Raw genomic sequence first — 15919 nt, 5'->3', positions numbered from 1 at the left:
TTCTATTTTAAATAATTTTAGACAATGCAAAATATTTGGAAGTCTATGGGCCAAGACAAATCCCAAAACCATATGAATATAATTACAAAACCACAAAACACTTTTCACACAAATAAATTAGATATAAACAAGGAAATTATTAATTATTTGTGTGTAGGCTGAGCCAATTTAATAAAAAAAAAAAAAAAAAAAAAACTGACAATTTTACCTAAATTAATTTATACAGTACCATACCAAACAAACTACCAAAAAAGCTATTCTATAGAACTTGAAAAATAATAACAAAATTCATTTGGATGAACAAAATATCAAGAATATCAAGGGAATTAATGGAAAAAAAATTGCAAAGCTTAGTAGTATCAGAGCTCAAAGTATAAAGAAACAATCATCAAAACTACCTGTATTGACCAAGAAATAGATTGATGGATCATTGGAATTCATAGATACTTAAGACACAGTAGCAAATGACCAAAGTAATCCACTCTTTGATAATCACCAAAACCTCATCTTCTAGGATAAGAACTCACTATTTGATTTAAAAAAAAAAAAAAATTCTGGAAAAACTAAAAAACAATATGCTAGAAACTAGTTATAGAGCCACATTTTATACCAAGATAAGGTCAAAATGAGTATGTAATTTGCATATAAATGATGACACACAATAATAAAATCAGAAGAACAAGAAATAGTCTTCTTGTCATATCTTTATAGGAGTGGAATTTTTTTTTAATCAAAGAATACCTAGAGAGTATTATGAGATATAGAAGGGTTAATTTTGATTATGTTGAATTGCAAAGATTTTGCTCAAACAGAATTAGAAACAAGACTAGAAGGAAAGCAGAAAGCTGTGAAATAATCTTTAAAGCAAGTGTTTCTGATAAAAGCTTTATTCCTCAGATATATAGAGAGCCTATCTAAATTTATAAAAACAAAAATCTTTCCCCAATTGATAAATGGTCAAAGGACATGAATAGGCAGTTTTCAAATAAAGAAATCAAAGCTATATATAGTTATCTAAAAATGCTTTAAATTACTGTTGAGTAGAGAAATTAAAATTAAACAACTCTGAGGTGTCACCTCACACTTATCAGATCAAAGAAAATAAAAATGTTGGAGACGATGTGGAAAAATTGGGGCAATACTGCAATGTCAATGGAGTCATAAAGTGATCCATCCATTCTGAAGAACTATTTGGAACAATGTACAAGGGGCAACTGAACTGCATATATATCTTTTGATCCAGCAATACCAGGTCTGCATCCCAAAGGTATCAAAGAAGAGGGAAAAGAATCTCCATGTATAAAAATATTTAAAGCAGTTCTTTTTGGCGACAAAAAATCAGAAATTAAGGAGATGCTCACCAATTGAAAAATGGCTGGATAGATTGTGATTTATGACTGTAATTGGATACAATTGTGAAATAAGAAATGATGAATTGGCACATTTCAGAAAAATCTGGAAAGACTTGTACAAATTTATGCAAAAAATGAAATGAGTAGCAAGGAGAACAATGCACATAGTATAAGCAACATTGCATGATGGTCAGCTATGAACAACTTAATTCTTCTCAACAATAGAATGATCTTTAGACTCATGATGGAAAATTATCCAAAGAAAAAATAAAATGATCCAAAGAAAGAACTGAAGAAGTAAAAATCCAGATTAAAGCAAACTTTTTACTTTATTTTTATCATTTTTCCTTTTTTTGTCTGTTTCTTCTTTTACAGCAGAGTAACATGGAAATGTGTTTTACATATTGCATATATATAACCTATAACAAATTGCTTATCATTTTAGGGAGCAAAGAAAGAATGAAGGGAGTGAGAAAATTTTGATGCTCAATTTTAAAAAATGAATGTTAAAATTGGTCTTTACATGTAAATTTAAAAATGAAATACTATTTTAAAATATTTATATGTCTTTGTTCAACTAATTTAATTTCCTTGAATATTCTAATCTTTCATTTCTTTGGAGATACAAGGGCTCTAGAAAGTTTCAGAGAGAGAAACAAAGGAAAATGCATGATACATCCAAAAAGGAGACTCCTCCTCATTCCTCTAATCTTGTAAGGGACAGTAAGAAGACAGGTAATTTGCATTTTTCTAGTGTTTTTTTGAGGCAGAAAATGTGTGTGCCTCATCATACAAAGTTGACTTCTTCCTTCTTCCCTTCACTGCTCTCAAGAATCAGATTTTGTAATCACCATGAAAATCGTTGCTGCTATTAGAGTTTTTAGATTATTACCTACTAGCAAACTTGCCAGGAAGCAGTCCCATGGAGAAATTCTAATTGTGAAACAAGAAAAGAAGTGAGAAGTGAAACTAATGAGTATCTTGAGTGCTGAAATGACTATTGTGAATCTCTTTGACAAAGAGTCAGAGGTAAAAACTAAATAATTTAATCAATTTCCAAATTTTATTCTTATAATCTGTGACTCTCCAGTGCTATAGTCCACTTTAAGAATAAAGGACAAACAATAACTACAACGTTCAAGTAACTACATTAGAGTAGTGCATTAAGTATTTCAGTAATGTCCATTTGGGGAATAGAGATAAGATAAAGCATGGCAATCATGAGATGTATACAAAACATCACTTAATTATCTTTTCATCTCCTAGATTAAATTTTAGATCTTTCTAGCACTGTCCACTGAAAAAATAGGCACAGGATTTGAGGGTAAGTGGTCTATACTTTTGCAAAGAATGAGGATACTATGGTCTTTTAAGAAGGAAATGTCCTAAATGTGATCTAAAAACTCTAATAAGACCAGTAGGCTGATGATTGTAGCAGAACATCACTTGCACTCTATCACAGGACAATTAATATGCTATGTTTATGAACATTTAAGAAAGACACTCAGAAACTGATTTTACCTGCTACCTGCTTATAAGGCTTTAAAAGCTATAAAGGTCATATGTAAAATTCAGATAATACTTGTACTGATTATGTCAAAACATAATTTTTGATATCAAGTGAAATAAGGTACTCAAAATGCTTTATAAACTATAAAGCATTATGTAAGTACATGTTAATATTATTCTCCAATCTCAGACATTATTGTTGAGGGAAACTATCCTAACAGTCACCTAATTTCACCCTTAGAATTCTTTTTTGTCTCTTATCTTTCTAAATTACCTCCCACTAATTTCTAATCAGTTGCCATATGTCTATAATTTCCTTTCCATGTATTCCCTGTCTCAACATTCACATTATCAACAGTCTAATTCATGTCCTCTTCTCTACTTGCCAGGACTATTGTTACAACACATAAGAAGCCCTCCTCAATCTTTTATCTTTAATTCATCTACCCAAGAGCTGCCAATAATTCTTTCCATGTCATACCAGTGCTCAAAATCCTTCTATCACTATTATATAAATTAAATCTATCTTAATCCTCTATTTATAGCCTTTTGTAATCTAAGTGCAATCTACTTTTTCAGCCTGGTTTAATATTCCTTTCTTTAATGGACTATTATTTTAGGCATATTAGATATCCAAGTATTCCCTCATTTTGATGTTCTTTCCCACTTTCTGGCCATCTTTTGCATTGTACCATCCATCATTTCTACTTTTCTAAATCTCTATTTTCCTTTAAGGTTTAGCCTGAATGTCTCCTTTTACGTGTAGTCTTCTCTGACCATTATTCTCTACCACCATCAGCAATAGGTGTTCTCTCACTCTCCAAGTTATCATAATTTTACTATAATTTAACATTGCCTTGGATCTCTCTCAACTCAATTATACTTGTCTATGTATAAAACATATAACCAGATACAAAGGTATTTAGTTTATTTACGCACATATTCAATCTATCACTTGAGCATTTATTAAATGATTTCTATGTATCAGGTACCATAAATGCATTGTACTTTTCTGTATGTATATCATATTTTCCCTCCTTTTTTCTCCCTTCCTCCCACAATAGAATGAAAATCTAAGATACAGTTCAGGAACTATGCTGTATTGTACTAGGTGGATGTTTCAGGTACATAATAAGTGTTGGCTGACCTGAAATGAATTATTAAAACTTATCTGACAGGCCTATTTTGATGGGAGAACTTTGGAAACATGATTCCATAGAAATCTGTATCCACAGTTCTTATTTCCAAACTTAGTACATATATATTTCTATCATCCTGCAGAACATCTCTATTTGCATGTCTGGTCTGCATTTAAAACTCAACCTTCCCAAAAAAGATCACATTATGCCCAGGGCTCCCAGGCCAAATTCTTCTTCTGAGTTCTTATTTTTATTAAAGTTATTATATTCTCCAATCCCTTTAGTTCAGTGTGATCTGTGATTCTTTCCTCTTTCTCTTCACTCTCCCTGCATTGAGTCAGTATTCCAGCTTTACTCAATTATTCCTTCACCTTACTGCATCTTATATCTATGCCTTCCTTTCAAGTCCTTAGTCATCATAGAGTATCATATTTTCAGTGTTGCAAGAGCCTTCAAAGGTTATTTACTTTAATCCATACCTCAGAATACTCTATAACATCCACAATTAGTCATACAGACTTCTAGTAAGGAGTGTGTAAGGGTGGTGATGATTGGGAGGAATAGTACAATCTGAAGAAGTATATTCCAGATTTGAATAGCTCTAATTCATCCAATACATTAAAGCAAAGTTTGTCTTTTTGAAATGCCCCACTGTTTCTGGTTCTGCCTGTTGGATTTATATGGAGAAAAAAAATTTTCCCAATGGTAGCCTTTCCAATATGTAATCTTTTTTCCAGTAATTCCAAACATTCTTAAATTATCTAGTACTATTATTGTCTAATGCTTGCCTTCCTATTTTGTTCAGTTGTCAAATGATTTGTTGAAAACTCATTCAGCTATATCGTTAGCATTGCCTTAATCTATTAATATGTTTTTAAAACAAAGAAAATTATATATCATGATCTGCTGATTGAAGTCATGCTGATTTTTTTTATATTAGTGTGTCCCTTTCTATATATTTACAAAGCATTTCATTAATAATGTCCTAAAATGTTTTTCAGGAATTCCAATCAAGACAGACAAATCTTTCTCTTCTTCCTCCTATTTTTCTTTCACCTATCAGAACAAAATATGCAATTACCAATTCTATAAGTACTTTGGGATATAATTTTCTGATCCAGGTGATTTGAAATCATTGAGGGCAGATAGATGGTTACTTATTATTCCTTTACACTAGAAGGCTTCAAGCACTTATTTAATTTTGTGCTATTCTTGAAACTTTAGCAAAGAGTAAAGAAGTAAAATCAGAGTTGAGTATCTTTACCTTCTTGGTATTCTCTCTATTCTCTATTCTCATCATTCCATCAGCCCAAAGCAGCAATTCTATTCTTCTTTGATTATTCATTTTAAAAAAATAATAAAGTTTTTAAAGCCTTTTGTTGTTGTTAATATTTTATTTTAAAATGATCTTATTGGAATCTCATATTTTAAATCACCTTCATTTTCTAATATATAATTTCATCTTCTCTTAGACATAGAGTCAGCCTTTATAACAACAACAACAAAACAAGTGCTTCACCAAATGTATCAATCATATATGTGGTGTTTCACATCTAAATTCCTTCTCTTCTATGAAGAGAGAGAGATGTTTTTTCATTACTTTTCTTTTGGGTCAAATTTATCTATAATAATTACACAGCAGTAACCATAATTTTAGTGATTATGATATAATTTTTTATCCTTGCTCTGACTACTTTGTTTTGTATCATTTTATCCAATTCTCCCTATGCTTCTCTATATTAATCATTTTCATTGTTTCTTATAGACTGTTTCATTATGTCACAGCTTGTTTTTAGTAATTAATAGTTTTATTTTTAAGTATAAAGATTCATTTATTCTTTTCTTTTTTTAGTTCTATATTTTCTACCTCTCTCTAACTCCTTGCTGACCAAACAAGAATGCAAGAAAAACATAACATATTACAGATATGTAGTCATGAAAAACAAATTTTGGCATTAGCAATATTCCAAAAGAAAAGAAATAAAAGAGAAAAAAAGATGTTTCAATGTGCATTATGCATCTATCAGTTCTCTATCTAGTGGTGAACATCATGTTTCAACATAAGGCCTTTGTAACTGTGATGGTTATTGGATCACAATATGTTTATTATAAGTATTTGTCGATTGTGTGCATCTCCTTTGTTTCTTTGCTACTTATCATAAAAAATACTCCTATAAATATTTTGGTGCATATGGATATTGCCATTTTATCATAATTTTTTTAGGAACAAGTATCTAATAGTAGTGGGATCTCTGGGACAAATGGGATAGACATTATAGTACCTTTCTTTACATAATTCCATATTGATTTCCCAAATGGTTATCTCAGTACACAGCTGCTCCAACAAAGCATGAGTGTGCTTATCTTTCCACAGCCTGGACAACATACTTATTGCCATGTCTGTCTGAATTTCTTTACTACTTTGCAGGTGTGATGTGAAACTTCAAGGATATGTATGTATTAGTTTAAAAAAATTAAAACTTCATTATTAGTGATCAGTAACAAATTTTCATGTGTATATCACCAGTTTGCAATTCTTCTTTTGAGATTTTTTTTGTCATTAACATCATCCCTAGCCTGAACTCATTTGAAATTTAGGATTCCTGATACTATTTTTATAGAACTATACCATCCTTTTGAATACATCCTCAATTACCTACCAGCCTTTGCTTCTATCTTCTATCTATTATATATAAATATGTTAGTTGATAAGTTCCTTAGGTATCCACATTGTTTTCTTTAAATAGCTTTCCTTTCCCTTTTCTTCTTCAATATAATTGTTTCAGTTAAAATATCATTAGAATTTAATTTGAGAGCTTCTCAGCCACTCTTGGTTTAGCATCCTCCTTATACTTTTTCTGAATGCTATATCATTTTCTCTCCCATTTTCTAGAATTGACAAATGACTCTATTACAACTCAAATTTTGATATGGAGGGGACACTTTCCCAAGATTCTCATAGTCCCTATCTCAGACACCAGGTATCCCTTGCGAATTTAAATTTCAACAGATGTCATGTTAGCTCAAAAGCAATACTGCTTTTGTTTCTCCCTTTATCAATTTTCACCAATATTTTCTGTATGATGTTTTCTTCACTAGTTCTTGGATATATATGTAGATATATACATATTTGCATATGCATGTGTAAATACATAATATATATATATATATATGTGTGTGTGTGTGTATAGGTGTATGCATACAAACTTTTTTGACACTATCTCCCTTTTTCTGGTCTTTTTCAGTAATGTTACCATTATCATATTCCTGGCATGAGTCCCAAACCAACCAGTTTCAGTGCTATCTATAAAACTACATCAGATTGCTTCCTAAATAAGCAATGATACATTGCAAAGAATGCTGAATGCAGAATCAAAGGTCTAAGTTTACAAACTTAGGCTTACTATTTGTTTGATCCTTAACAAGATATTAAAGCTCTAGATCACAGTTTCCTCATGTGCAAAATAAGAATTTTCAACTACTAAAGCCTCTTCTAGTTTTAAATCTATGACCCTATCATCCTTTAAACCTAAATATCTGGGGCCAAAATCATTTAAATTAGGAGTTTTAGATTTGAATCTTAATTGCATGATCACAAGCAAATTGATTGTGGGTGAGGGATAAAGGTAGAGGACTATTTTTGTTTTTGTTTTTACCTCTCTGAGGATAATTTCCAGACCTATAAATTAGAGATAATGATACAAGATTGTTAAGGACCATGCCTAAGAGAAGGGGCAGGTCAATTCTCTGAGAGCCTCCATAGCTATGAATCTTAACACTTGAAGGAGTTGCAAACAACCTTCACAGATGTTCCTTGTGGATTTGAAATGAAATGAATTGGAGGCAAGAGGGAAGAGTAGAGAGGTCAGAGAATACAACTGCCTCAGTCTCCTTGTATCATCATCCTCTTACATGAAGAGATCCATTCTACAGGTCTGAATTAGACCTCCAGCAACCACTGGCAGGTGGCTCCCATATCACAACACAAGATAGTTCACATTTACCTTTAGGCAATATGTAAATGTGGTTATTTTCATTACTATTATTTGTTGTGAAATCTTTTCAGCTTAGTTTTATAATTGTATCAGGAATTTTTGAATGGGATAGATGCAACAGAATTCTCAACATAGAAATAAATATTATCCTTACAAAGAGAGGACAAATAATTTCTCTAAGACAAGGAAAACAGAAAAATGCTGTGGTTGAAAAAAAGAATTAAATTCAATGAATTCAATTTAGTTTGTCCTTCATCCCAATAAACTAGTAAGTGATAATCTATTGATAGTGGTGGAAAAGAAATAGAAATTCAAAAGAATAGTTTTTGGAATTAAAAAAAAACTGCTTCTAAGTAAAGATTTGGGTGCAATAAATGAAAGTTTGAAAGTTATGTTCTAAAGAAGGGATTAGAGGATAAGTTTAAATAAAGGATATTCACTGATCTAGAATTTCATTTTTAGAAATATAGAGATCTGGTTAATCATGGGGTAAGAAAGAAGAGAAATAGGACTGCCATGCCTGGATAGGTTAAGCTGCTTGGAAGGAATTCATCAAGGAAACATATATACAAACCTAAAGTTGACTAAACTGAAATTTTTACTGTTTAAAAATGAGTTTTAAAATGCAAGAAAATGCATATAATTTAAATCTGAGTTTAAAAGTTGACGCAATATGTTCTTCATACCTATTTGCAAAGGTAAACAATAACAGGTTTAAATGAGAAGAATGTTAGAAATCACAAAATGGAGGTCATTATGGTTATTTAATCCAGACTTAAAATGAAAATCTTTTCTAGTTTGTCTTTGAGCTTTGCTTAAAACCAAATATAATTAGTATTTTAAAGGTTGAGACTTTGGAGGACTCTGAAAATGCTATGTTTTCATCTATAGCATAAAACTAAATGTAGAATTTTCTATTGTAAAAGTGTAGTCACTGACACTAAAATTAAGGCACTTGTATTCTTTTAAATATTCTGCCATTAACTATGACATGAAGGTCCCTCATCTAATTATTGATCAGTCAAGAAGGAAAAAGGCTCTTTAATAATCAATCTGATATCCAAACCCAGATTCTTTGGAGAGGGAATTTATAAATATGAATAAAAGGATCATACAAATAAGTTTTTCTCTTTTCATTCCTGATCGTAGTCCTATCTAGAGCCCTACTTCCTAGTATTCTTCTTAGTATGATCACTTTACAGAATATTGAAATATAGAAATGACAATGACTTTTTAAAATATGCCAGAATAGCTATTGAACAGGAATCTTCATTCCTGGATGTTTCAAACTCTCATTTGTTCTTTGTCTCAGCTAAAATGTTTATATTAAAAGTATTATCTACATTCTGCACCTTCATGTAATAGAATTTTATAAATATTCATTAGTCATATGTTCCAAAATGTAACATAACAGGATAAAGTAAATATATATGCATGCATATACATATATATGTTTGCGTATGTTAATATATTAAGCAAAAAATGAAAATTTCAATGTAACTATCAAGAGAGAATAAAGGGACAGGGAAGAAGGGTGAGAATAAAAAGATGGAGGAAAAGGAAAGCAATAGAGAGAGAAAGAGAGAGGAAGAGTATGGAAAGAGTGGAAGAGGGAGAGAGGGGGAGAGAGATGGAAAGAGGCCTGGAGTCAATAGATTTGGGGATGTATCTCACCTCTGACTTTTAGCAGCTTTAGCTGAGCCCTAGTTTATTCATTTTAAATTTGGGAAAATAACACTCATGTAAACCATCTCATCAGATAACTATCTTAGGTTCAAATGAGACAATGCATGTAAAGTATTTTGTAAAACTGAATGTAATATGTAAATGTCAACTATTTTTACTGTTGCTGATGTTATTAAATGACAAGAAACAAAGGAGACCTAAAATTATACACCCATGTATGTAGGTGTATTTTATATACACATACATATATACATATATATATATTTCTATGTATACAATATTCTTTTTAAAGATTTCATGTGTTAGATTTTATATATTTAAGCCAAATAATTGCTTACTCATACCAGTTTAGAACCATAAAAAGAAACAATAAGAAATGGCTTATTAATGAAAGATACTGACTTCTAGAGTTCAATTGTACCACCCAGATTCTTTATTGCTACACAAGATAATGCAACTCTGTGCCAAAGTTTAATTAATGTTTAAACTTTTGAAAGGGTGATGATAATGTTTTCACTGATAAAATATTTACCTGTCTTAGGATCGATAGAGAAATAAGGTTGTCCCTGAAGGATGCTATAAACCACTCTGGCACTATTTCCATAGGTTGGATCATCTGCATCTGTAGCTTTTACCTGAAGCACATATGCACCTAGAAAAAAGAAGATAAGACAATTGAACATTCTAATCTCTATTCTGTCTACTCTGACTTCAGTTTGGTTGAATTAGGGTATTCCACAATGCCAAAGGTCAAGAGTGAAAGAAATGTCAATTCTCATAACAAATGACCAGAGGTTTTGTAACCACTCAACTGCAAAAATACCAAAGATCACACAGGTTAAAAGCAAAAGCTTTCTTTATTCTATTGAGACAGAGAAATTGGTTAGACATATGTGTCAGGGTTTCCTCTTGTAGGAGACTCAAGGCAGTGTGTGGCTAAACCTTAATTTATATATTTGTAGCTAGATATAGAAATAGTGTAGCATAACAACAATGGTGAGGCACAAGATCAACAGTGAAGAAAGGTTATCTAATGACAAAAAGTCCATTCATGGCAGGGTTTTATTTCTGGTCCTGTTGGTGCTTGCCTGAGCTCAAGGACCACCATTTCTATGATTTAGTTGCAGCAAAGTTCATCCAGAGTACAAGGGATTATTGTCATGACAAATTCAGAGCACAACACTTGTTCACTGAGCTTTAGCTCTGGAAAACAGAATTTCAAAAAAGAGAGGGGTAATCTTGGATTCTGACAGAAAATATTTAGGCCTACCTAGCTATATCACGTACAATTTTTTTTTATTATCTATTTTTATAAAGGGAGATATGTTCATTTATTATAATTAAATTTTTGATTATAGGAATTATCACTAGCATTTTTAGAGCAGTTGCAGACAAATTAACTCATCATATTAACATAGGAAGTGTTAAGGATTCATGCCAATGTTATTAATAGATTTCAAAGATCTACAACTTAATGATCTTTTATAATTGAGAGAAATTATTATTAGGAACCAATGGTTTAGGGATATTCAAATTTTCCCTTTTTTTTCTCCTTTGATTTTCATTTTAAGACCTGAGAAGCTGATAGTTAAGATAATCTTCTCCTCTACCCAGATTTCTCCCTGGTGATGCAGTCATTGAACTCTCCTCAGATTTGGGTGTGTCTAAACTCTTTTAGTAGTTTTCCAAGGCTGGATTTAACTTAAGAAGTAAATGATAAACTCAAAGTTCAGATCCAGCCTCTCATTGTAATATTCTTTCTCTCATTAATTGTTAACCAATCAGAATTGATTACCACCTAGAGAATATGTGTTCACTGAAGGGCATAAAAATCATGAGTCACTTACTATGACTGTCTTTGGTCTAAGAGAGAGGTGGCCAAATGGTCAACATTTTATTAAATTGCTGACATTATCAATAAAATGATTAAATTGTCCAGAAATTATGTCTTTAAATTTAGGTAGGGCTTTTAAAGCTATTTCCTTGTAAAAAAAAAAAAAGTGGGAAACTTTAATTTTTTAGTATGTATCAATATGTTTTTATTTTAATATGTGTTTTAGTGTTTTAATATGATCATTTAATATGATGTTTAATATGATGTGTGTGTGTGTGTGTGTGTGTGTGTATGTGTGCGTATGTGTATGTGTAGGCTATCCCTATCCCTAACTCTACTAACTCCTCTTCTGGTTAAATGCCTAGAAAAAGTTAAAGGAAACTAAATTATACAGATAATGGGTTGCTCAGAGGCAGGAGGAAATACATAATAAACAGTTTGAGAACAATGACTAACTCTGAATTGATTCCAGTTCATAGTGTCTAAAGGCAAAGGAAACACATAGACCTTCAGTACAGAATTAAACAGTAGGTTTCTAATAGGTGCCAGAGCCCTTAGCAGAAGTTGCAAATGCCACACAATTCTAGACAGCAGATCAACCTGTTGTAAAAAGCAACAACAACAAATTGAGTCGAAGTTATGATGTGGACCAAGAGAAAGCAACTTGAAAAGTATTTTGTCTGGAGAAAATTCTTATCATTAGCCACCAAATGTTAGGCAAGCGTTTACTAAATACTTATTGTATGGAGGCACTATAGTAAATGCTGTAGATTCAAAGAAAGACAAAAGTAGTCCCTGACCTCAAATAGCTCATATTTTAATGGAGAAGGTAACATGTAAAAAGTTAAATACATCCAAAATATATGCAGAAATAATTGAAGACAATTATAGAGGGAAAAGTACGACTTGAAAAAAATCTTCTGCTAGAAATAGAAATGAGAAGGAAAATCCTTTCAGACATGAAGGACAGCCAATGCAAAGGCATAGAGATTGGAGAGGTAGTATAATGTGCAAGAAATAGCAAGGAAGCTGATATAGCTCTCAAAGTCATGTCAGAAGACATTGAGGTAATAGCATGATAATAATCTTTTGTCATCTCTAAGAAAAGTAATTTCTTGCAAATTAAGACAGCTCTGAGATACCACTATATACCTGTCAGATTGGCTAAGATGACAGGAACAAATAATGATGAATGTTGGAGGGCATGTGGGAAAACTGGGACACTGATGCATTGTTGGTGAAGTTGTGAAAGAATCTAACCATTCTGGAGAGCAATTTGGAACTATGCCCAAAAAGTTATCAAACTGAGCATACCTTTTGATCCAGCAGTGCTACTACTGGGCTTATATCCCAAAGAAATACTAAAGAGGGGAAAGGGACCTGTGTGTGCCAAAATGTTTGTAGCAGCTCTTTTCGTAGTGGCTATGGAATATTATTGCTCTGTAAGAAATGACCAGCAGGATGAATTCAGAAAGGCTTGGAGAGACTTGCATGAACTGATGCTGAGTGAAATGAACAGAACCAGAAGATCACTATACACTTCAACAACAATACTGTATGAAAATGTATTCTGATGGAAGTGGATATCTTCAACATAAAGAAGATCCAACTCACTTCCAGCTGATCAATGATGGACAGAAACAGCTACACCCAGAGAAGGAACACTGGGAATTGAATGTAAAATATTAGCACTACTGTCTATCTACCCAGGTTACTTATACCTTCGGAATCCAATACTTAACGTGCAACAAGAAAATTGGATTTACACACATATATATTCTATCTAGGTTATACTATAACACATGTAATGTGTATGGGATTGCCTGTCATCTAGGGGAGGGAGTAGAGGGAGGGAGGGGAAAATCTGGAAAAATGAATACAAGAGATAATGTTATAAAAAAAATTACTCATGCATATATAATGTCAAAAAATTTATAATTATAAAATTAATAAAAAAATAAAAGTCATTTCTAACCATAAGTGAGATTTCAAAGGCTAAGACAGAATCATAAGAACTGGGATATTTCCCTGCTATGGGATATGGAATGCTTCTCTTTCACTCCATCGGGTAAACTATTATGTAATCTTGCAAAGCTTTCCCTTTATAATGGAAAAGAAAAAGTAAATCACATGAGAAAGTATAGGTAGACATTTGGAGATCAGAAACAAAGAGAAATAAGATGAATGGTTAAAGCTAATTTTTTATTGAAAGTTGATTTACATTACATCATACCATTACATATTATACCATACCCATTTGTTAAGTGCCTATCATGAACCTGGCATATTAATAATAATGAGTTTCCTAGTTATAACTTTTCAAGGGTGAGTTTGAAGGAGTGGGAGGGATAATGGAGAGGGGACTCAAATCAAAGGAGTGTTGAGAAATGAAGTTAGATTCTCTTCTGTTGGCTTCCTTCTACCTAGCTTAGAGTTATTAAATACAGACAGCTGAAGAAACTATTCTCTAAGACACAATAGCCAGTGACTATAGTAAGTTATTGTTTGATAAACCCAAAAAATTCCAGCTTCAGGGATAAGAACTCACTATTTGACAAAAATTTCTGAGGAAACTGGAAAATAGTAGGCATTGACCAACATCTTCTATCTTATACCAAGACAAGATCAAAATGGGTTCATGATTTAGTCACAGGGGGTGATATGATAAGCAAATTAGAAGAGCAAATAATAGTTTACCTGTCAGATATTTAAAGAATAAAGGAATTTATACCAAACAAAATCTAGAAATACAAAATGAAAAATTTTGATTATATTAAATTAAAACGTTTTCTTAAAAACAAAACCAATGCAGTCTAGGTAAGAGGGAAACAGGAAGATGGGGAAAAAATGTATATCCAGTGTTTCTGATAAAGGCCTCATTTCTAAAATATATAGAAAATTGAGTCAAATTTATTAGAATACAAATTGTTCCCCAACTGCTAAATAATCAAAGGCTATGAATAGGCAGTTTTCAGATGAAGATATTAAAGTCATTTATAATGATTTGAAAAAATGCTCTAAAACACAATTGATTAGAGAAATGCAAATTAGAACAACTCTGAGTTACTGCCTACCTGTTAGATTAACTAAGATGAAAGGGAAAAAATGATAAATGTTGGAGAGGATGTGGAAAAACTGGGATACTAATATAGTATTGATGAAGTTGTGCTGATCCAGCCATTCTGGAGAGCAATTGAGAACTATGCTCAAAAGGCTATAAAAATGTGCATACTCTTGATCTGTCAGTTCCATTATTAGATCTATATCCCAAATAAATCCAGAAAGAAGAGAAAGAAGCCCTCATGTACTCAAAAAAGTTTGTGGCAGTTTTTGTAATGGGCAAAGTACTAAAAATTGCCCATTAATTTGGGGGAAAGAATAATTTATAGTATATGAATGTAATGGAAGACTGTTATTCCATAGGAAATGATGAGCAGGCTCATTCCAGAAAAGCCTGGAAAGACTTACATGAATTGATGCTGAATGAAGTGAGCAGAATCAGGGCAACACTGTACATGATAACAATGATGCATGATACATGATGCTCAACTATGTGATAGACTTAGTTCTCAGCAATAGTGAACTAAGGTAATTCCAATAGATTTGGAATAGGAAATGCCATTTGCATTCAGAAAAAAAAACTACAGACTTTTTGTTTTGTTTTGGTTTGTTTTTTTTTTTTGTTTGTTTTTTTCTTGTAGTTTTCCCCTTTTGTTCTGATTTCTCTTTCACAATATAACTAACATGGATTTATATGTTTAAAATGATCATTTATGTATAACCTATATCAGATTGCTTATTGTCTTGGGGAGGGAGAAGATAAAGAAAGAAGGTGGAAAATGTAGAACTTAAACCCTTACAAAAAATCAGTGTTGAAAACTATCTTTACTTGTAATTAGAAAAAAAAAAACAAAAAAAAAAAAAAAAAAAAAAAAAAACACTATTAAGTGAAAAACAAACCACACTATTTTACAGTCTTGAGGAAAACTGACAATGCTTTCCTAAATGGTTTCAGATCTTAGTTCCATAATTAAACATGGCTAACAATAATTTGCCAAAGTAGTTAGCCAAATGATTTTAGAGTCTTTTTCTTCAGTATAAAGTCTGTTAGTCTCCTATCTATTTTAAGTGAAAAGATTACATACATATATATATATATATACATATCTATATATACTTATTCCACAGATTATTAAGGAGGGTGAAATAAAAGAATAGAAATAATAATTCAAGAAGAAAACAAAGAAAAAACACAAAGAGGCAAAGTTTAAATATAAGCTATAACAGGTGACCTGGTTGGCATTCAAATAACATGGACAATTCATCAGAGCTGCACTCTCTACAGTAGAATTTGAATATTTGGCATTAGCTCAAGAAAGTACAGCAGTGTTCAGAAACTCAACT

At 31.7% G+C, this 15919-nt stretch overlaps 1 protein-coding gene across 8 annotated transcripts in view; it reads right to left on the bottom strand.

Moving 5' to 3' along the window:
• The window catches only part of CDH12 (cadherin 12), a 1341561-nt gene that overhangs the window by 129584 nt on the left and 1196058 nt on the right, over positions 1-15919 (bottom strand). For all 8 annotated transcript variants that reach the window (XM_074279079.1, XM_074279078.1, XM_074279081.1 and 5 more), the window contains one exon: positions 10214-10333. In XM_074279079.1, the coding sequence (XP_074135180.1) occupies positions 10214-10333 (120 nt within the window). The remainder of the gene's footprint in view (positions 1-10213; positions 10334-15919) is intronic.

The sequence above is a fragment of the Sminthopsis crassicaudata genome, chromosome 1 (genome assembly GCF_048593235.1).
Source record: "Sminthopsis crassicaudata isolate SCR6 chromosome 1, ASM4859323v1, whole genome shotgun sequence".
NCBI lineage: Eukaryota > Metazoa > Chordata > Mammalia > Dasyuromorphia > Dasyuridae > Sminthopsis > Sminthopsis crassicaudata.
This window is presented reverse-complemented; position numbering and strand designations above follow the sequence as displayed.